Source organism: Branchiostoma belcheri, unplaced genomic scaffold, assembly GCF_001625305.1.
Source record: "Branchiostoma belcheri isolate BF01 breed outbred unplaced genomic scaffold, Haploidv18h27 scaffold68, whole genome shotgun sequence".
Lineage (NCBI taxonomy): Eukaryota > Metazoa > Chordata > Leptocardii > Amphioxiformes > Branchiostomatidae > Branchiostoma > Branchiostoma belcheri.
Window position 1 is genome coordinate 318,141 of NW_017804331.1, and position 22,783 is coordinate 340,923.

Below are 22,783 nucleotides of genomic sequence, written 5' to 3' on the forward strand. Positions count from 1 at the left end.
TACACAATCAATTAATAGAATATCTGTTTGTGNTAAAGATGCACTTTAACACCTGTACTTGTGCCGGTGTCTGTTACCTAGCGACTAGCATCCTGTACTTGTGTCTGGGACCTACCGACTAGCATCCTGTACTTGTGTCTGGTACCTAGCAACTAGCATCCTGTACTTGTGCGGGTGTCTGGAACCTACCGACTAGCATCCTGTACTTGTGTCTGGGACCTACCGACTAGCATCCTGTACTTGTGCGGGAACCTACCGACTAGCATCCTGTACTTATGTCTGTTACCTACCGACTGGCATCCTGTACTTGTGTCTGTTACCTACCGACTAGCATCCTGTACTTGTGTCTGGGACCTACCGACTAGCATCCTGTACTTGTGTGGGAACCTAGCGACTAGCATCCTGTACTTGTGTCTGGTACCTACCGACTAGCATCCTGTACTTGTGTCTGGGACCTAGCGACTAGCATCCTGTACTTGTGTCTGGGACCTAGCGACTAGAATCCTGTACTTGTGTCTGGTACCTAGCAACTAGCATCCTGTACTTGTGTCTGGGACCTAGCGACTAGCATCCTATACTTGTGCAGGGACCTACCGACTAGCATCCTGTACTTATGTGGGAACCTAGCGACTAGCATCCTGTACTTGTGTCTGGGACCTACCGACTAGCATCCTGTACTTGTGCGGGAACCTAGCGACTAGCATCCTGTACTTGTGCGGGAACCTACCGACTAGCATCCTGTACTTGTGTCTGGGACCTACCGACTAGCATCCTGTACTTGTGTCTGGTGCCTACCGACTAGCATCCTGTACTTGTGTCTAAGACCTACCGACTAGCATCCTGTACTTGTGCGGGAACCTACCGACTAGCATCCTGTACTTGTGCGGGAACCTACCGACTAGCATCCTGTACTTGTGTCTGGGACCTAGCGACTAGCATCCTGTACTTGTGTCTGGGACCTACCGACTAGCATCCTGCACTTGTGCAGGGACTTACCGACTAGCATCCTGTACTTGTGCGGGTGTCTGGCGTCCTCTATGATTGGAATGATGTTTGTTCTCTTCTTGGCGACGTTGAGCAGGTCTCTGCCGGACCTGTGGGAGAACTCGACAGCGTACACCAGCCCTTCCTGAAAACACACATGAACAACTCAGAGTCACATGTCTGAGGTGTTCCTTGGTAACATCTGCTCCATCTCAAAAAGGTATAGTCGTAGTGAGCGTTTTTGAGGCTGTAGAGGCAATGGGTTGTTAGTCCCACTGTGTCTAGGGCACGGTATTAGAAGGCAGAGCCCATCCCTCTCCTTCCACTGCCTTTTACCTCCCCAACCAAAGTCAGGTACCCATTTGACACCTGCATGGAGTGAGGAAAGTTGTGTAAAGTGCCTTTCCCAAGGATACAATGCCCAGCCAGGAATCACGTCCACTTGGCTAGCCATTCAGCCCTCCGACGCCACTCAACTATTCGTGCCCCACACAAATACTCAGAAGGCTTTCTTGTAGACAATACAGAGCTAATCCATGAACCCAGGCTGGTTAATGTTACTTACCGGTCCCACCAGGTCCGACACGTGAGAGACGGTTGTGCCCGACGCGGCGCCCAGGTACAGCACCTTGGATCCAAACTATCCCATACCCCACATAAAATCTCCACAAGACTGTATTATAAATAACAGAGGTTGTTGGTACTTACCGGTCCGACCAGGTCCGACACGTGAGACACCGTTGTTCCTGACGCGGCGCCCAGGTACAGCACCTTGGACCCCGGCGCCATGTGGATCTGATCGATCCCGCCCAGGATGGCGGCAGCCAGCTTCGAGCGGAACGGGTTCCACACACGGTACTCCAACTTGGTCTCTCCCTCCTGGAAAAGAGGAAGTGGAACTACAGTCAATGCCACAAGTATCCCATACTCAAAATGAAAATTCTACAAGAAGTCTTGAAGACAGTAGAGGTTGTTGGTACACACGGTACTCCAACTTAGTCTCTCCCTCCTGGAACAGGAAGTAAGAGGGGAGATGGAACTACTGTCAATAGCTTATATAACTAACAGCTAAAGCAGTTCTGACTGCATCAACATTAGAGACTGAGGCCTAGGAAAATAAATGTTGTGTTTCCTGTTTCCCGACCGACCCTAAAAAAAACCGCCGACCCTAGCCTTATTTTTGTGTGGACCCCTGCATATTGCTGAACCAAAACATTTTGCACGACGCTACCGAGAGAATCGCTGCCATTGGTGGAACATCGGGCGTCCCGCTAGCGTTTTGAAGTCGTGTAAACAACGCTAATAATTTGTCTGATTTGTTTGTAAGACAAAGCCATCGACTCCGAAAATAAGTTTAAAAGCCGATACATTTACGAACTAATCGTAGAAAATTCCCTACCGTACTGCACCATCAGCATGCGGCGGCCGCAAAAATTCGGCAACGCGAAAGAAAAATGTCTGGTCCATGATAGCAGTATTTCTCATAAAAATAATGTATATGATTTATTTTTCCCCCTTTGTCGGTCTTTTAGTCCCAAAACGTCTAAAAAAGCGGAAATTTGCCCATAAAACCGGACGAGGAAAGGTAGCTATCGACGTAAACAAATTATAAGCACATTGGCGAAAATCAGCAAAATCGGCAACGGGACAGAAAAATGCCTGGTCCATTAACGATATTTACCATGAAAATGTCGTCTGTGGTGTATTTTTCCTCTGATGTGAGTTTTTAGGTCGCAAAACCTCTAAAAAAGCAGAAATTTGCCCACGAAAACGGACTGGCAAGGCATGGGGGAGGGCGCTGTTGACGCCTGCATGACCCCCAAAGGTTGAAGGTCATAGGGCACGTCCATTGCGCAATAACCTTAAATCGCCGATTTAGCTAATTTTTTGGGGTTTCAAATTGATACAATCACACTATCGATTTTTAGGCAAACAAAGGGATAGAAACCAATTAAAATTTTGTGCAGATTAATTTTTTTTTCTTTAGAATTCTTTTTTTTCTTCCCAAATCCCTGGGAGAACCCTGAAAACCTGTAGACTGGAATCAGGACCTGAATCTGAATTTAGCCCTAGCCCTGCAAGGGCTAGGGACATCTGTTAAGTTCTTCGAGCTGATCGACCATTTAAAGCTCCATGATCTGACACCTGAGTACCTGAGTGATGAAATATAATATTGCACAATCGATTTTTCATCATGTTCTGCTTATATAAACACAGCAATCAGCAAAGTCTAAAAAAAAATAAAAATAAAAATAAAATAAGAATAATCCCTACCTACCGACCCTAATTTTTTCTGGACTGAAACAGGAAACACAACATTTTTTTTCCTTGGCCCGAGCAGTTCTACATTTCTGGAAGCTTCTTTACTTGACACAGTATTGTATTTATTTATACCACCATGTTCTTAATGAGCAGAGAGTCCTCCTTCCCTCAGGAAATAAACACTCCTGTACAGAACAGGCAAGCACAACAATGGGAATAGTAATAATAATATAATAATAATATACAATGCCAACATTAACACTCCTGTACAGATGACATAGGTCTGGGCGGTGCTGAACTGTCATGTGTCCTCTGTCATGTGTGACAGGAACTTGTGGAGACAGTACATGGTGTCACCTGAAGGATGAACTGAACTGAACAGCAGAACATCACAACAACTGGTCATAAACAACAGTATAGTATGTACTACAGTACTTAGTATTGTAAACCCTACCTCGACTGTTATCCTCTTCTCCCCATACACGGACTCTCCCACCACCATGTTCTTAGTGACCAGAGAGTCCTCCTTTCCTCGGGAAATGAACACTCCTGCACAGAACAGACAAGCACAACGGGTGTATAACATTGTTAACTTGAACACTCCTGCACAGAACAGACAAGCACAACGGCTAGATTTAAAAAGTTAGACAGACTTTAGAATTAGAGATCTTTGAAAAAATCTGGAAATCAAGGAGAGAAGGTCCCTTTCCACTCCTTGCGGAGCATAGTGGTGGTGCCCATCTCCATTCCTGTAGCCCTTGGGCCACACAGTTGTGCAAGCACTACGGTAGGGGGCTAGTCCACTGGTAGTGTTGTGTGTTTGACCTTCCCATACTCTCTAATAGATTCTGAGTGCTAAGCAAAGAAAGCAGTATATGGTATGACCCAGCTGGGGTTTGAACTCAAAACCTCCCAGTTACAAAGCGAGCACTCTTCACAATTGAGCTATTGCACTGGAAATCAAGACCATTTCTTAAATCCTTAAATGTCATAGATGTAGACCAGTCAATAAAGTATCCAGAATCACACATGTAAGGCTACCTACCTGCATGCCTGTGTGGTTCCACTATAACCTTCCTCCCTCCACCGAAGCCGCCTCTGCCTCCGCCTGGAGGGATACAGACATGTTTGGTTAACTGGTGGTGACTGGTTCACAAGTCGTTAGGGGTAATGTAGCATTTTGAGTGGGATCCTAAGCACCAGGCCCCACGAGGGGTGTTGCTTAGTATTGTGTAGAAGATGTATGGAGTCAGTGACTGGACCAGTCACTGACGAAAGCTAGTGGATACTAGCTGAAACGTCTGACGTTTTCAAAATCATATCCAGTTGCTTGAGTAACTGCTTTTTGGCGTATCGTATTACCTGGATGTCTAACCTTCATCAGAAACATGTATCAGAAACATGGTCTAACATATCAGCAGGAAGGTACTGTGCAGAGCCGTGGCTGTGTTGTTCTGTGATGAACATTTATGCTATACTACAGTAGCTTGCAAAAGAGTTTGGGATATGGTGATTGATTATACAGCTTCATACACGAACTGTTTCTGTTCTTTTAGTTTTAGAACTGTTTTTTTTTTTAGAAAAATAGGATGTGGTACAGCAGATCAGGGGTTCCAGTGACTGATGAGTGATTCTAACAATGAAATATACAATTGTGTTCTTCAAAGACTACATAGAAGGTTTAAAACATATTTACCTCTGCCACCCCGGCCCCCACCGCGGCCGCGGCCTCTAAATCCACCTGCAGACAAAAGAAACAAAACAGTCACACAGGAGTCTGCATCATTCAAGTCATCAACCAACTGTGCGGGCTTTCTATCATTACTGAAACACACCAGGTAAACTTCTGCTGGATAAGAAAGACTGTATACATCTGCCGGTGACTGTGTAGGAAAAAAATTGGTCATCTATGATAAAATATCAAGTATCAAGTTGTACTGACAATGAGCACCATCAGATACAAACCAGGTTACACTAGATAACATCAGTCACTGTTTCAACACTAAATATGCTGAATATGTGTGACTTAAACCTAGGTTATTTGTCATTTGTTTATAATTAAGTAATGTTGTTTGTTTGTTTATGTCTAATCGTACATCAAATATTTACCTCTCCCTCCACGATCACCAAATCCTCCTCTCCCACCTCCTCTGCCACCACCTACAAGTTACAAACAAAATGGCAATTTTATGTTAAGAATCTAACAACAATTGCGAGAGTAAAGATCTAAAGAGTACTTTTTTCATCATAAATCATAATCAAGTCCGCTCATTCCCTCCAAGAGTAACTAACTTCTACATAAGAGTTCCAGGGTTGTTCCTGTCTTTTATTAATGGAATTACAACACTGCAGTTTCAATCATAAGGATTTTAATATGCTTACATTGTATAGGAAATTTAATGCTGATTTAACATGAAAGCCCAGATATTGTTACCACCCAATAGAAGTACAATGTACACAAACTCAGACTCTTCACTATGATACAGAAATTAACCATTTCCTTCACAGCTGCTTTTTCTTCCATACAAACCAGAGTCTTCTCATATATTCAAAATCAGCTGAACTGACCTCTGAAGCCACCACCCCGGGGTGAAAATCCTGGAATCAAACAAAACGGGAGGTGAAACTTTGAAACTTTAATAACAGGAACGGAGAAATTTTCTTTTTCACAATATAACTGTTATCCATGATGATAATATTTACTCCTGAGCAAGATGAATTATGGCTGTGTGTTCTTATGTGATAATAACACCGTTCAGTCATGGTACATCAAGGAAATTTTGGAAAGAAAGAGAAGAGAAGTCACTGAGGATTTCAAATGCAACAGTACATTACACTGACTTACAAGTCAACAATTCTACATATGGGGACAACAGGTAACATTACATAGATTACAATAATAATGATTTCAAACATGTTAATAAATAGAACAGTGAAGTTACTGAACACTTACCTCCTCTGCCACCCCCACGTGGTGAAAAACCTGCAGGAGAACAGAAGATAAAACAAAGGGGATGAACAAAAGATAAAAGGGACATCATGTAAGTTAAACAGTAACAGGCAAAATGTAAAATGTCCAACAGCACACCAGAGCATCTGCCATGTACTGTACATCTTGAAATATTTGCAGTAGTTTTAGTTTTCTCAGTAACCTCTCTACCTCCAATTTGTGACACCACGACTCTTGCAAATGGGTCCTTTCTGATGTATTCCTACTGAACCATTTACGAACATGTCCCCAAAACCAATGTCTACCTCCGCTCTAGAATGATGTTTTTTCTATGTAATTTAAGTTTAAATAAGATTTATGAATAAAAAAAGTTTGCAATGATCTTACCTCTGCCGCCTCCGCGTGGTGAGAAACCTGGGAGTGAAAAACAACACATTATATCTAGTGCTCCATACCTAAACCCAATTTTAGGTTCAGGTCCGGATTCAAGTCCAAAGGTTTAGGTTCAGTTCCGGACTTTGTAAGTCCGGACCTAAACCCATGGCATATACAAAATTGCGTGTTGGCAACCTTGCAATGTTGTCTGGGTGAAACTTTGGCCACATAACATGGAGGCTGGTACTTGACGATGCCCGTTGGCAATATTTTCTTCATTTTGCAGCAAAGATTTTACAATCTACGGAAGGTTTTAGGTGGTTTGGAAAGAAAAGGGGTATGTGAAATGGTCTTTATGGTAATAAGTCCGGACTCGGTTTTTGACTTTTAGGTTTTTTTGGACTTGAACCTAAACATTCTTACAAGTCCGGATCCAAGTCCAGTGAACTGGTATGCAGCACTAATTATATCATACCCGGGCCGCGATAACGTTCGATAACGGGTTCCGGACCGGGCCGTACTTTACGGTACTGCCCGGTCCGGAACCCGTTATCGAACGCTTCCCTGGCTTCCATAAAACGATTCGAACGCGTTTCACCCTATCCGCTTGTGCCCCTTTCGAAAATTCGAATACAGAATCCGGACGTTGGAATCGATTTTGTTGCATTTTAGGGTTTAGTGACACCAACTTTTGTCTCATCTTGCATTGAAAGGCGTGTCAAAACTACTGAAGTGCAGCACCGTGCTGTACCATCAACAAAGTCAAAGATCACGACATTTCACAGTAAGTGCACCGAAATTATTCATTTCTCATAAAAAAAGTTAGAAACACTTAGAAATTGGTGCCTCTGGAAATAAAATAACTGAAGTTCCTATCATTCACACAAGTCACCTTCAGGCGAGTCTTGCCAAGAACTGGCATGCCAGAATGATTAGTATGATGATCGTGGGCATTAAAGGAAAGACAGGCAGACAGATAGTGTAGCAGACTTGACAGTCACTGGGAGAAGCGAAGGTACGCAACCGAGTGAGCAGAGATCAGGACATAACAGGCCCCGGCCTTCTTTCCTGGAAGACGTATCAAGGTATCAAGGTATGTATATGTCTGGATCGAATCATGTGGGACAAGAGAAATTATGATGATGATGAATTCAATTTAAAGTTTTAAACATCACAAACTTTATCTGGTACAGTATATATTTAAGATTAAGTCCATACAACAACCAGTTGGAACTGATCAGGAATATTATAACAGTTATTAGCAATATTTGTTGATAATACATCAGCGTATGATCTGAAGAAAGTTGTTGGTGTTTGGCTTGCAGTGCGGCGTAGTGCGCGCACGTGTTTGGTGCGCCCCCCTCCCCCTTGCTGCGGCCCTACCCTCCAAACCAGGTTACATCAAGCGCGTTTTGTCCCTCCCCAATCAATTTAACTCACACCACAACCAAAAATGCAAACCAGGACAAGTTTCTAGCGTCAGAATTGTCTACAAAGTGGAAGTTTTACCTGGTCTTCCCATGGTTTTGTTCCCGAACTCAGACCAAACTTCGCAGCCAGAGGGTCAGCTAAACAAGCTAATTGCGCATGCGTACTAGATAGTAATTTAAAAATGCAGCTTTTTTGGTTAAAAATTTTCAAATAAAATAAACACAGCATCTTTCTGACTACTCATCAAAAATTAAACGCTTTCGTTTGTCACTGATTAGTCAGGGATCGGGAATTTCGGCACCTGGACCCCTACGCAACGTTACGCTAGCTAATTAGCATAATTTATGATTTCCCCATATTTTCAGGCAGCAGCCATATTGGACGTTGGAGGTGAGTATTTCCATTGACTGAATCTATCGCTGTGTTTGATAATCTGACGTCCAGGTGACTTAAGGTAGCCTTTTATATGCGGTACGGAGATTGTATATTCTTGTTGGAGTCATATTTTTGCGCAGACTTGTAATTTTGGTGTGAATCTGGAGGGATTTTGTGAGGGGTTACCTCACGTCATCCGATACTGTTCCGCTTTTCCAGTTTCACACTCACAGGCGAATTCGTCTTTCATGTCGTCACCTTTTCGTGTGCAAGTTTGACCAGACACCGGACCTTCCGTTGGCTCAAATCCAGTAAAATTTCTCTGACTGTCAAGCGGTGGTACCAAATTTTGGTATTGTTTGTCAAGTATCTCTTATTTTTAAATTTTACCTACTCCATAAATTTGTATTATTTGTTCCTGTATACTGTATTACAATGACAACATAGCACTTTAGCAAGAAGACTCTTTTGACAATAATTTTCTGATTTTCGACGTTAGGGGGACAGGGAGTTTCCAAAGTGTGTCTCTAGACCAGGTTTATTTTTATCATACTTAACACTAACGTCCTTTTTACAGTAACCAACCTGTGCAGGTAAGGTAAGGTAGCTTCTTTAGTTGTGGTATAAAATGTATAATTTTAGGTGGCCATGTTCCACGGTATCAACTTATACACAGCTATAATCCAGTATTAGTACAAGGCCAGTGAATATTGTTTCATCCTATTTAATTTTTAAATTATATTTTTAAGTCCAATCCAGTAGGAGTTGTTTTCTGACCCAGAATTTTCAATCATGCTCCACTGGAAGCAAAGTTAACCTACATATACACATGCCGGGTCCCCCAGGCTATTTAAACCTCCCGTGGTCCTAGCCTCTACCAGGCTTGTGGAGGTGGCTGGAAAGAGTAGAAATCGGCCAAAATAGAGAGATAAGCATGCCAAGGGAGTTTGTCCGTTGAGAGAACAGTTCGCCGCCCCACAACGGACAAACTCCCTTGGCATGCTTATCTCTCTATTTTAGCCTATTTCTACTCTTTCCAGCCGCCTCCCCAAGCCTGGTAGAGGCTACCGTGGTCCAGCCATGGTTGGAACAGTAATTTCCTTCATGTATTCATGTGATGTGCGCATAATTTGCAAATGCCGTAAAACTGTAACTTAAGTCGTGAAACTTAAATGCCATGGTTTTATTCAGGCTTTTTTCGGTGATCTCCACCATGAATTCATGACACTGAGAATGTCGTCCTTGTATGAATGAAGAACCATCTTATACAGCCAGAAATTTTGCATAATTATCATATTTGCCCATGACCCAAACAAGCGATTTAATAATGATAATTTTCATCTTGCAGGTGGCAAATTTCCTTCCAACACGGATAGATGGTGAACGCGTTCTGCCTTGGAATTCCTGATGCGATGATATTCAACTTGAGGACTTACTAAATAGTGAAAACTCATGAGTCTATTTTAAAGACTTGGACCACAGATTTTGATAAAGACAAACAGATTTTTTGTATCATTATTATATTCAAATATTATATTTGCAATTCGAGATTGCAGCAAAAGTTGAGCACAAAGACTCGTCACATGAGATAGAGACTCATACAAAGCCAAGACTGTTCAGACTTTGTGTTCCCAGGAAGGAACCTACATGCCACAATCTTTTTAAAACTATCCGACTGGGCCTTAGTGGACAAGACTTCCTTCTAGTGTGAAAGTATGGCAGCCACGAGCATGAACAGTATGAGTGTGGCGAACCACGCCGGCCCCATTAAACAGATGACCAAACCTGTGGGGATGCCGAGCGGCGCAGGATTGGCCGCAAACCACGGCCAGACTGGAGACAACAAGCCCAGCACAGGGTGGGTGTTGTCTTTTGTTTTAATAATTCAGGGTTCTTGCCAGGATTTTTTCACAGCATAGGGGTCAGGTACAGAAGGGCAACTTTCGCGGCGCAGGTCGTGTATTGAGCCTAAAAATTTTGAAACTCACAACCCCCTGAAACACTGTTTATCACTTATTGGAGGATAGATTTTGTAAAGTTAAGGTTTTTCCTAAAGTTCTAAAGTTAAAATTCTAAAGTTAAATTTTCATTTTTTGCAAGATTTATTAAGGTTCCCCCCCAAAAAACACCCGTATGCTGCTTGAAAGATAGCATAGGGATCCAAATCACAGCATAGGGGGCCCCTATGCTCAAAAGGCCTGGTGAGAACACTTTATACATGATGAATATGTATAGACAGTCGTGGGGTTGTGCTGCATAACGGCAGGGCATTCGACTCAGAACCAAGAGGTCCCGGGTTCAAATCCTGTCAAGTCACCAACCTTGTGCCCTTGGGAAAGGTGCTTTATTTAACTTTCCTCACTTCGTTCATGTGAAAGCGAGTATGGCAGAATGACCATTATCATAATCGTGAGCATTAAACTTTAATGCTCACGATTAACTTGGTTTAGTTTTCCTTTAATTTAGGAAAACTAAACCAATGTAAGTTTGAGTCTATTGAGATACCCTTTAGCCCCTAGGCAAATCTTCTGTGGCTGAGTAACAATAAAAAGATCAGATACAAATACATAAAATATAGCAAACTCCTGTGTTTCTTTCACTCATGTTCACAGGTGTAATGTTTACTATTTGAACATTAACTGTTGTCTTTTTTTGACAGGCCTGGTGAGGACTGGAAGAAAAGTCTGAAGGTGCCTCCAAAAGATACGAGAATAAGAACAACAGTAAGTTTTTTGTCATGAAAGTTTTGGTATTTCCTGTTGTCGCACCTTTTGTCTTACTTGAGTGTTGTTTCGTGGTCTGTTCGGCCTTTTTCGCAAGAGGTTTGTCATGAAAGTTTTGGTATTTTGACTGGTATAAGTACACATAGAGTACTACCCAGCAAATACAATTTCAGGATACTTGACCATCCACAACTCACCATGACAGTTGGCTAGACGTGAAGTAAGAAGGAGAGGTCCAAACTGGACAGACGTCCTACCCGACCGAAGCTTCTACTATAAGGCCACACCAATTTAATTTCTTGGTTAACGGATTCGCCCGCTTCATTTTTTTTCTGATTTACAAATAAAAATAAAACTTCAGAATCAACTGCAAAATGCTCATATTTTGCCCTGAACAGTTGAAAACAGTCCTTTTCAGCCTAGTTGTTACAGTTATTACATCATTCAATGCAATGGTATCATTAAAAGTTCAAAATTTATTGTTTAAATTTTGAAACAGCCTGGTGTGTTGACTTCATGGCTCCTATCGTACCATTTTGGGCCATAATAGGATGCCAAGGCCAGTTTTTATTTTTATTCGCCCGCCCGCTCCATTATTTTTCTAGAAAAATCTGTTAACCAAGAAATTAAATTGGTGTGGCCTAAGTAAAATGTGAATAAACCATTCCTTCCTTCCTCCTGCCTGTTTCCCCCAGGACGTCACTGCTACGAAGGGAAACGAGTTTGAAGACTACTGCTTAAAGCGGGAGCTCCTCATGGGCATCTTCGAGATGGGGTGGGAAAAACCCTCCCCGATCCAGGAGGAGAGCATCCCCATCGCACTGCTGGCGAGAGACGTGTTAGCCCGCGCCAAAAACGGGACTGGGAAGACTGGTGCTTACATCATTCCAGTGATCGAGAGGGTGGAGGTAGATAAGAAGCATATCCAAGGTGAGACAAGCTGGTCGACTGACTGGAATTCATTACATACCGATAGCAAAGTTCGTTACCTGCAATCTCTTGTTTAACAGAGCCTACGTTTCAATGACTGTCATCTTCATCAGGACTGAAGTTACATGTAACTGCTAACAATGCGGTCTCAAACAAAGAAATTGTGGCATACATAGATATTGTTACAACATAGTGAGATATGATGTGTGGTTCAAAAGTTGTTATATACAACATCTATTGTTAACCATAACTGAGCTAATGTAGTCCCATTTACTGATGATTGTAGTACCACTTGTTTCTGGTATGAAGTATTGTAAGTTCCTAATGTAAGTGCACCTGTTCTCTGTGCCTTTAGCTTTGGTACTTGTGCTAATGTGAGTGTACCTGTTCCCTGTGCCTTTAGCTTTGGTACTTGTGCTAATGTGAGAGTACCTGTTCCCTGTGCCTTTAGCTTTGGTACTTGTGCTAATGTGAGTGTACCTGTTCCCTGTGCCTTTAGCTTTGGTACTTGTGCTAATGTGAGTGTACCTGTTCCCTGTGCCTTTAGCTTTGGTACTTGTGCTAATGTGAGTGTACCTGTTCCCTGTGCCCTTAGCTTTGGTACTTGTGCTAATGTGAGTGTACCTGTTCCCTGTGCCTTTAGCTTTGGTACTTGTGTTAATGTGAGTGTACCTGTTCCCTGTGCCTTTAGCTTTGGTACTTGTGCCAACACGTGAGCTTGCCCTGCAGACCAGCAGCATTGCCACTGCTCTAGGAAAGCACCTGGGCATCAGATGCATGGTCACCACGGGCGGCACCAGCCTCAGGGACGACATTATGAGGCTATACGACACTGGTGAGTCACCTGCAACCTGGAAGTACTAGTGGGTATATGCACCTTCGTGCATGTAAAATTTAAGTTGTGAAGGTTAATCTCCAAGCAGATCTTTTGGTGGGGGGAAGACAGTATCAAATTGGCCAGTCTTTAACCATTTCCCCACCGAAGGTGGCCAATTTGATACCGTCTTCCCCCCACCGAAAGATCTGCTTGGAGATTAGTGCAGGTATGTCTGATGTCTACCTGTACCTAACCTGCAGTGGTCTATGTACTGGGTTTATGATATGGAATTTTATTTGCTGAATTGATAGTAACCACCTATGAAGTATAAAACAAATAATTCAAATGGTTTCTGTATAGTTTTTATTATGATACATACTCGGTTACCAAATTGCAGGCGGTGCAGGTAAAATTTGCCAGTATAGGTAATATGCAGATAAAAAGTATTTCAAGCCCTCTATCTATAAGTATAATGCATGGTTTCCTTGTTGCATTGGGTGTGTGGTAAACTCCTAATCTTCTAGCTGAAGACCGACTGTTGTGCTAAGTCCTGGTTGCCGTTGTTTTCCACAGTGCACATTGTGATCGCTACTCCCGGGCGAATCCTCGACCTTATGAAGAAAGGTGTGGCAAAGATGGACCACTGCCAAATGCTCGTTTTAGATGAGGTATTTATTTTCTATCTTTTCTGGTGGGGTGACATGCACAGTTCGTATTTCAGAATCATGCCGCATTATCAGAATAGTAACTAGATGTCATATATTACGCTATAACGACGCTAGCCAACAGCACAGTGATCGTTGGAAGTATGTGGACGATTTGTCCTTGGGAGAGAACAGACACGTGGGTAAACAGTCACAACTCCAGAATCAAGTAGACTCTCTCGAGGAATGGTCAGGGAACGCTGGACTAAAGCTCAACCGGACAAGTGCATGACTCTGACAGTGTGTTTCATGAAGAACCCTCCTCCACCCTTGCCCATAACCCTGAATGGAACTGTTCTTAAGTCTGTGGATGTTGCAAAAGTGCTAGGGTTATGGCTGCAATCAAACCTGAAGTGGAACAAACAGATCAGTGAGTCAACTAAAAAAGCCAGCAAACGCTTGTTCATTCTGCGAAAGCTGAGAACCTTCTGTCTTCCTGTACCTGACTTAGTAACTGTATACTGTGGTTTTATCAGACCCGTCTTAGAGTATTGCTCACCGGTATGGCACCACAGTCTCACCCGACAACAGACAGCAACCATCGAACAAGTACAAAAACGTGCCTGCCGTACCATCCTTGGAAATGACTATACTAACTATACATCAGCTCTACAACAGTGTGGTCTTGAAACACTGGAGAACAGGAGAGTCAACCTGTGCCGTAGGTTTGCAGTCAGCATGGAGAAGTCGGAGAGAACCGCTGATCTGCTACCTCCAACCCGGGGACAGTCGACCCGACGTGAACTCAGAAACTCTACAAAATGGACTCTCCCTATCACACGTACAACAAGATGTAACAACAGCCCTCTACCGTCCCTCTTAAGACTGTTGAACGAAATGAAATGATAGTGCTCGTAACTCTGTAAATGCCTCTCTTGTGCAATTTGTATATGAAATAGTTTAATGTAATGTTGAAATGTACAGTACTAATGTGAATGAAAAAATTTGAATTTCACTATGCTAAATATGTGTAATATCGTGTAAATACTTTTTTAATGTGTAACTCTATTACCACATCTTGACTCCAAGATTGTGCTGTCGTTAAGTTTTTAAAACAGGATGTACATCTTAGAACGCAATTCAGCTTTATGCTGCAATGTTCTTGATTTTAGCAATAAACCATTTTTGATTGATTGATTGATTGATTGATTGATATTATTATACAATCACGTAATGTTGTATTTGTTTTGTTATAGTGCTGCACAAATGCATCAAACATGAATGATTGAAACAAAAGCTTTCAGGAAGTAAAAGAAATTGCAGCCAGTGAAGCTTCTTCAAAAGAGAAACTTATTAGCTTGATGTAGCTATTTATTTATTTATTTCATCATAAAACGTAGCCCATTTAGCTAGTAGAAGCTGCTTTCCAATGGAGCCCAGCATACATTTACTCAGGACAAGACATGGTTACATTTAGTAAAGCAATAAAAAGTGGACAACAATCAAGTAAAATTCAATGTTTAAGTTTTATCATAAAAGTTCATCTGTGTTGGTAGTTACATGTTTAGAGTGAAAACTTTAGATTCAACACAAAGAACTTCTTCTCTTATCTAAAGCTTTTGACCAGTCACACTGGTCTTCCTCAGTAGACTGACCAAGTTAGCTTTCCAAAGAAGCCACGTGGCAAGCCTCACTGGGTCAGTCTACTGAGGAAGACCAGAGTGACTGGTCGAAATCTCTAGGTGAGAAAACTTTTTGTGTTGGATCTACACATTGTAAAGTTTTAACTCTGAAAATTTTAAAGTTTGTTGACGACTTTTTTTGTTCCTGGCAGGGTGACAAGCTGCTGTCTCAGGACTTCAAAGGCATGCTGGACAGCGTGATCGGTCACCTTCCCCGGGAACGGCAGATCCTGCTCTTCTCAGCCACATTCCCGCTCTCTGTCAAGGACTTCATGGTAAACCTGTTTAAACTTTCAAGTTAAAACTTTTGATCCAACACAAAGACATTCTCTCGCCCAGTCACTCTGGTCTTCCTCAGTAGACTGACCCAGTGAGGCTTGTCACATGGCTTCTTTGAAGTGTGACGTCAAAAGTATCTGGTAGATGATGTCGGCCCCCGTCGCGGTTAAGTGAAGAGTGATGCGCCCTGATGTAAATAGCCTCGTTCACCCCTCTTTTAACTTTAAACATGTAACTTGAAGCATGTAACGCAGATGAACTTTCAGGACAGTTCATGGTAAAACACTCACCACTCTACACTGTGAAGCAGAACAGGAGTTGTTACTGTTGTCATTGTTCTGAAACCTGCTGTTCTCAGCCATGTTCCTGCATTTTGAAAAAGAACGGGAGTTCTGTCTCGCTGTTGTCATTATTCTGAAGGCGTTGCTAGTCTGGTTTTTGCTGTTAACCTTGAGAAAGTTGCTATTTCACATACATAAATGTAGAAGTAGTATCTAGTGTAAGACTTAATTACTACAGTGGTCCCTGTTGCGGGTGTGCAGCTGGTCTTCAGCTATTGTGGCCCCACACTTTGATGTCCATTTTAAGTTTTAACACTCTATCCAGGTTTTCCTTGGTCTGCCAAGGCCTCTGTTTCCAGCAGCTGCAATCCGGTAATTCAAAAAGCAAGAGTTCCTAATCTCTACCTTTTATGTATTTTCCTCTGCTCAGAAACGTCACCTGAACAAACCTTACGAGATTAACCTGATGGAGGAGCTCACGCTGAAGGGCATCACCCAATATTACGCTTTTGTGCAAGAACGCCAGAAGGTCCACTGTCTCAACACCCTCTTCTCCAAGGTAGGCCTTCATTCTTTACCTGTGTCTTGTGTTAACTGTGTAATACCGGTTCTAGGTGGTATTTGAATTTTTAGCAACTCAGAGATGGCACAATCACGACTGGAGGTTTCAAGATGAGATCTTTGTTCCACGATTGATCTGTAACTGTATCACTTACTGTCACCAAGTAACTAGTCACACTGCTGAATTTTTATGTCGAAGACACCTGAGGACATTATGTAGTATTGATAGCTATTGTGGACACCAGATAATAGCCTTTAGGTTGGACAATTGGACTGACGGCAGCAAACATCTTGATCTAGAGTGATACTGAGCTGGAGTTGGAGTAATGTGCTCAGGGAGAGGGAGTGGGATGAGTCCTTATTATTCTCTCAGGTGCTGGATTACTGTTGCATTAAACTTGGTAGGTTCAGTAATTTCTGTGTTGTCTTGTGGAGGTGAGTTCCAGTCTCTTACTGTTTAAAGGAAAGTAGGAATATCTATTATAATAGCAATCTTTATGGAATGGTAGAGCCTTGATGTGCATCCCTCTGTTCTTCACCTCTCACAGTTACAAATCAATCAGTCCATAATCTTCTGCAACTCCACCCAACGTGTGGAGCTGCTGGCCAAGAAGATCACGGAGCTGGGCTACTCCTGCTACTACATCCACGCCAAGATGAACCAGCAGCACCGCAACCGCGTGTTCCACGACTTCCGCAACGGTGCCTGCCGCAATCTCGTATGCTCTGGTAAGCACACAAACTACAGGAAAACCTGCACATGTCGGTAGCAGGTACTCGGGACATAATGTAGTATGGATAACTATTGAGGACATTACATGACAGTGCTGTTGTAGCTCTTGGTTCCACGACTTCCACAACGGTGCCTGCCGTAATCTCGTATGCTCTGGTAAGCACACAAATAACTACATGTTTAAAGTTAAAACTTTTGTTCCAACACAAAAAATTCTCTCACCTAGAGTTTCGACTGTCAGTATACTGAGGAAGACCAGAGTGACTGGTCAAAAGCTCTAGGTGAGAGAATTTTTTGTGTTGGAAGAAAAGTTTTTAACTTTAAACATGTAACTACCAACGCAGATGAACTTTCATGATAGTACAAATAACTACATGTATTCAGGACATTACATGACAGTGCTGTTAGCTCTTGGTTCCACGACTTGCGCAACGGTGCCTGCCACAATCTCGTATGCTCTGGTAAGCACACAAACTACAGGAAAACAAAAGTTCATGTGGTAGTTACATGTTTAAAGTTAAACTTTAGATCCAACACAAAAAAATCTCTCCTTGAGCTTTCGACCAGTCACTCTGGTCTTCCTCAGTAGACTGACCCAGTGAAGCTTGTCACATGGCTTCTTGGAAGTGTGACGTCAACACTGGGTCAAAGGTATCTGGTAGATGTCACACCTGTCCTACCCTACAGTCAAACCTGTCGGTAGCAGGCACTCTAGAACATTATGTAGCGTGGATTTATAACTGTTCAGGACGTTACATGACAGTGCTGTGGTAACTCTTGGCTTGTTTTCCATGTCAGATTTGATTGGCTCGTCTCGTCTCGTCTTGTCAGCAGCCGTTTGCAGTAGCCACAGGCTAGTAGGCCTGCCCTGAGTGTTGAACAGCCAAACCAGTAATTTTGAATATGAATAAACTTCTCTACGTGCTGCCTTTTTCAGATCTCTTCACTCGAGGCATTGATATCCAGGCCGTGAACGTTGTGATCAACTTTGACTTCCCCAAGATGGCGGAGACGTACCTGCACCGCATCGGCCGGTCCGGGCGCTACGGTCACCTGGGAGTCGCCATCAACCTCATCACCTACGATGACAGGTGGGCGACGGTTTAGTCTTTATTATTATTCTTCATTCAAGACAGTGGTCAGCATAGCAGCAGTACGTAACAAATTATGGACCGCTGAATTGTGCTGACCATTACATAGTAGTACATGAAAATACAACGTAGGTACAAACAAAACATACAGATTCACGACAATGACAATATGTACAACACATAAAAAACTAATTCTGCATTTGACTGTTATAAAGTCTGATAGTGTGATGCAGGAATGAATTCTGCAGTCTGGAGGTTCTTGCCATGGGCACCCTGAGTCCTCCCACGTTCCTTAAGGACCTCCCTGTGCTCATCAGTTTAGTGTTCAGGAAGACATATTACAAAGAAACATGCAAATTTTACGGAATACATAATGATCCTCGGAAACATGTTATCCTTACTAATTTGGTAACCGGCGCCTGTATCACCAAAGGGCTCTCCCCAAGTGATGAAGGAATCCCCAAAATCCTGGCACCTCCCCAAATGGTTCAAAGTTAGGATTTTCTCTTAGTATTTTCATGAAATTCGCTGATTTTATTTTTTTGTGACATCAACCGATGAGGGAGCACCTCTCCCCTAAAACTTTCTGACCTCCATTGACCTGGTTGCCTTATGAAGAAGGACTAACAGCCGTGTCCCTTTTCTGTAGGTACAACCTTCACAAGATTGAGCGAGAACTGGATACAGAGATCAAGCCCATCCCAGGTGTGATAGACAAGAGTCTGTACGTGGCCGAGTACCACTCAGAAGCTAGCGAGCTGGAGGAGCAAACCCAGCAACAGAAGTGAGAACCAGACTGGCAGACACACGACCGATCGACCCTTCAGTGTTGAGAGACCAATCCCTCCTCTTCATGCAGGGGACTTCTCAGTTGTTGCTTTTTTCGTTTGTTCGTTTTCTTTCGTTGTTCTTTTTATGAGGGAGTTCTAAAAATGCGAAGTGCAACTATTACATGAAAAAGTGGCATATATTTTAGAGTCAGGCGGCATTGCTCGCGCTGACGTCTGGATGAAACATGGTTTGTGATACATCTTGTGATTGCCAGGATACAAAATGCTAAAACGGCAGAGATGTATGTCTCACTTCTGCATGTAACAACTGTTTGCCAAAAGCTTGTACAGACGATATGTTAGAATCATTTATGTTGTAAATTTTGAGAGTCACAAAGTGACTCTGACCTGCCATGTTTGGTGCTTTACGTGGATGACTTTGCTTCCCGAGTGGTGATTCAGTAACGACACAGCAAACAGCAAATGTTCCATTCTTAGCCTGCTTCCTGACTTAGTGCATAGCTTGACACGTTGACATGCACTTCCAAGGCTGAGAGAAAGTCCTGTCTCCCCCCTTGCATATCTCTTTGATTACCATTCTGGCCTGTTTTTGTAGGTGAAGGAGGACCAGAGTCCTTGGAAGTGCATGTCAAACTTTTGATAACTTTCGATGCAAGATATTTCCAGTTCCTCTGCTATGCTTTTCTTTTATACAATTGTGTGCACACGCTAAGTTGTCATCTCCCTTGGTTCCTATAGTATGAAGCTGTGCAAATTTGCATCATGAGTAAAGCTTCCACCGACTCCACAGAAGCAAAGTCATCCAGCAGTATTTTTTTCTGTCTATCGGAATCTTTTTTTTAGAAACTTCGGATGGGTGAAACAAACTGTACTGTTAGCCTAGAGGACGATGATGAACTCTGTAGTAGTTGATTTCAGCAAAGTTGAAGCGTTGCGTGTTGAGCGGGCCGTGACGTAACCTCGGCGCGCTCGGTGCACAAGTGGCAAGGCAACATTAGTTCCACACTGGCAAGGCACTTCCCTACCTTCAGATGTAGAAGTAGAACTCTATTTTTGTACAATACCTTGTAAATGTCTCTGTACCCTATATACATACCAGCCTGTCCACGTCCTGGCCTCTGGGCTGATGATGCTTTGGAAGACACGCCGCAGACAGACACTTTCGCTCCGTTTCGAACAGATTAAAGCACTGGTGGCTCACACTAATACACTGGAAACTTATATACAGTAATATCAGGAGCCAAGACTGCCGGAGTGATACTGTCTTTTGGCGATCGCGAAAGTCGAGTTACTTGGAGAAGGACTGAATGGATCAGTGTCATCTTCCCAGTGGGCCAGATCAGACAGGCGCGTGTTGTACATGTGTATATATGCTTGTCCAGGGGCTGCATTGGTGAAAACTGTGGAATCAGTCAGTGATTCTGTGGTACGACCGAAAGTACGGCGAGCTGAAGGCAAATTCTAGTGGTTCGCGTGGGCCGTGTTTAGAGCAGGAAAACTGCCGCCCATTTCTTCTCAGCTCACCGTGCGTGGCAGACCCCTGGTGTGTTTGGTCTCTCACAGATCAAACCACGACTACACTGGCTCATATAACACAAGGTGGGAGGGCCTCGAATGTGCCATGACAGACGCTTCGCTGTCTTGTTGCACTTGTGGTAGCTTGTTGTTAAGCAGCATCCAGCACACATTCAGTAGGCTTTAATAACAGCATCTCGTTATGTTAGTAAGTACAATACTCGCTATGGAACTGGAAATATCTTGTGTCTCTTTTGAGTATTCTTGACAGACAAACACATCAAATGTCTACTGCAGCAAGCCAGTTGATTTTCTATACATGTCCAATGTTTACCACAAACTTGAGTGGTTGACAATTGTGCATTACCTGTAAGAGCTGACAGTTAACCACCGTACTGTCCATTGTTTCTCTGTCAAGAATACGGCCCACGATTTGTGGTGAACAGTTCTTCTCATGGTGTATTGCGTAAAAGCAGGTAGCAAAAGTGTAAAATCCAACGTCGTAAAATCAAAGTTGTATCGCTGTGAAAGTGAGGTGAACTGCAATAGTTTGAACTGTCTCCACAAATCATGGATATATTATAAGAAAGCATGTTTGGTTGTTACCAGTTGTAACATCTTGCTTCAGGTTGTCAACCATCCCACTGAGGTCTTGTCTTAGACCTGTACCACTCTTTGTAATTTTTGGGTCGGTAAAACTAAAGCATGTTGTTGTGAAGGTAACAACCTACATCTGAGTGTTGCCCAGGTTTCCACCATGACTGGGCTGGAGTTGGGAAGTGGAGATACCTGCTGTTTCAGCCTGCGGTTTCTCCGCTGACCATGTGGTGAAAAACGTCTTCTTACCACAGAAAATGTGGCAGGAAGACGCGAGTCTTAAGATCTGATCTCTGATTGGATGAGGAGTAAAGTCAGGTTCAAGTGTCGTTGGTCGGCTGCCAAGTTTCTGACGCCGCTTCCGTGTAACGTTTGCTCACCACTTCTTGGTGACATTTTGTGTTTTTTGGACGTCCGTTCAGAAATGGTGTGGCAAGAGTAAGAGAAAGTGTGAAGGAAATTGTTCAGGTATCTGATAGACTGATAAGACTTGTGTGGGTGGTCTGCATCAGCCCAAGAAAAAGGCAATGAAAATTTTTACTCGCTAACTTAAAAGACTGGAACCAGGAATGCGCTGCGCTACCACTCGAACCTGACTTTACCGCTTGAAGATCAGTGCTAGATCTAATTTCTGTCCTCGAGCACCAGTTTAGCTCCATGGATGTAGCAATATCTCCATCCACAGAAGGGATGACGACACTTTGTTATCAGGGAGCGGCTTACTGGTGCTGGTTGACAGATTGTTGCATACATAACGTGATTGAAGTCACCCTGTGTATGCACCCTTACAGGTTACTGCTATACTTTGTACCTCTGTTTAAGTCAAGCAATATACATGTAATGGACCGACAAATTTTGTTCAAACTTGCAAGGGAGTTGCAAAGACCTCTTGTGATCAATAATCGACATGTTGGCTTGCTAGACTTGCTTTAAATGGTCATTACAGAACAACTTGTTGCGACTTGTGTTAGACAAAGATTATGTAGTGCCATTTACGTTGACTAAATGGCTTTTTTTATGCATCAACAAGTACCTTGACCTTGTAAGCCAACAATTACCCTTATTTCTGTTCCTAAGTAGTTACTGACTTTATATGTTAGTTACTTGTCATGCAGCAAACGTGAGTGGAGTACAGAGTGTAGCAGGACTTCTGTAGTGGACAGAACAGACATTCAGCGACTCAAAACATCCCTGTCCTGATTTGACGACACGTTTGAAGTACGGTAAAACTGTTCCTTATTAACACTGAATGTCTCATTCTGTCCACTTTCCAACAGTGTTAAAGTGAAACCAACTGAACTGAAGCCGCTTGCTTACACACCTTAGACCTACTTTGCTGGAGAAAGATTGTTTCAGTTTAAGGTGGTGAATGATCAGCCTCTTTTCAGTGTGAATTGTGGAACCAAAACCAAAAAAAGAGAAAAAATTCCCCTTCCATTCCTTGACAACCCTGTAGTAGTGCCCATGAGTTGATTTCAATGGATAGAATTATTTGTTGAAAACAGTACCTTGTATGACTTTCAGAAGAGGTCGAAATACTTTTCATTCAGCGATGATTGACTGAACCGGTTCCAAACCTGAATCCATATTTCCTCCAAATAAACTTCCCTTTCCCCCAAACCGTGGTGTTGTCTTTTATGGCTGTTGGTCCTTCATTCTTACTTTTGTTTTGCCTGATGATATCCTTCATTGCAGATTTTCATACTGTAAATTATATCATACTCGGGCTGCCATAACGGGTTCCAGACCGGGCTTCCATAGA

General features: G+C 42.8%; 2 protein-coding genes across 5 annotated transcripts in view; one reads left to right on the top strand and one right to left on the bottom strand.

Moving 5' to 3' along the window:
• The window catches only part of LOC109484022 (rRNA 2'-O-methyltransferase fibrillarin-like), a 10,533-nt gene extending 2,352 nt beyond the window's left edge, over positions 1-8,181 (bottom strand). Inside the window, exons 1-10 of the mRNA XM_019787188.1 lie at positions 8,081-8,181; positions 6,584-6,610; positions 6,200-6,229; positions 5,815-5,844; positions 5,356-5,406; positions 4,943-4,987; positions 4,292-4,354; positions 3,701-3,795; positions 1,693-1,863; positions 997-1,129 (exon numbers count right to left, since the gene is read on the bottom strand). Coding sequence (XP_019642747.1) covers positions 997-1,129; positions 1,693-1,863; positions 3,701-3,795; positions 4,292-4,354; positions 4,943-4,987; positions 5,356-5,406; positions 5,815-5,844; positions 6,200-6,229; positions 6,584-6,610; positions 8,081-8,093 — 658 coding nt within the window. The 5' untranslated portion in view covers positions 8,094-8,181. The remainder of the gene's footprint in view (positions 1-996; positions 1,130-1,692; positions 1,864-3,700; positions 3,796-4,291; positions 4,355-4,942; positions 4,988-5,355; positions 5,407-5,814; positions 5,845-6,199; positions 6,230-6,583; positions 6,611-8,080) is intronic.
• Positions 8,182-8,285: 104 nt separating this feature from the next.
• LOC109484017 (probable ATP-dependent RNA helicase DDX6) lies at positions 8,286-22,641 on the top strand. 4 transcript variants are annotated; one of them, XM_019787178.1, is made up of 11 exons: positions 8,286-8,392; positions 9,726-10,235; positions 11,037-11,100; positions 11,796-12,030; positions 12,722-12,865; positions 13,421-13,515; positions 15,326-15,448; positions 16,164-16,292; positions 16,843-17,023; positions 17,965-18,118; positions 18,768-22,641. In XM_019787178.1, exons 2-11 carry the CDS (start codon positions 10,093-10,095, stop codon positions 18,904-18,906), a joined length of 1,407 nt encoding a protein of 468 aa, XP_019642737.1. In that variant the 5' UTR covers positions 8,286-8,392; positions 9,726-10,092; the 3' UTR covers positions 18,907-22,641. The 4 variants fall into 4 exon arrangements, with proteins under 4 accessions (XP_019642737.1, XP_019642739.1, XP_019642738.1 ...); XM_019787180.1 differs by having other exon boundaries at positions 8,388-8,456; XM_019787179.1 differs by lacking the exon at positions 8,286-8,392 and adding an exon at positions 8,416-8,473.
• The last annotated feature ends 142 nt before the right edge of the window (positions 22,642-22,783 follow it).

Bases quoted from the DNA above. Each gene is read 5' to 3' on its own strand.
- LOC109484017 (XM_019787178.1), top strand. From the start codon at position 10,093: ATGGCAGCCACGAGCATGAACAGTATGAGTGTGGCGAACCACGCCGGC. The intron at 12,866-13,420 runs GTGAGTCACCTG...TGTTTTCCACAG, and splicing joins TATGAGGCTATACGACACTG to TGCACATTGTGATCGCTACT. The intron at 13,516-15,325 runs GTATTTATTTTC...TGTTCCTGGCAG, and splicing joins AAATGCTCGTTTTAGATGAG to GGTGACAAGCTGCTGTCTCA.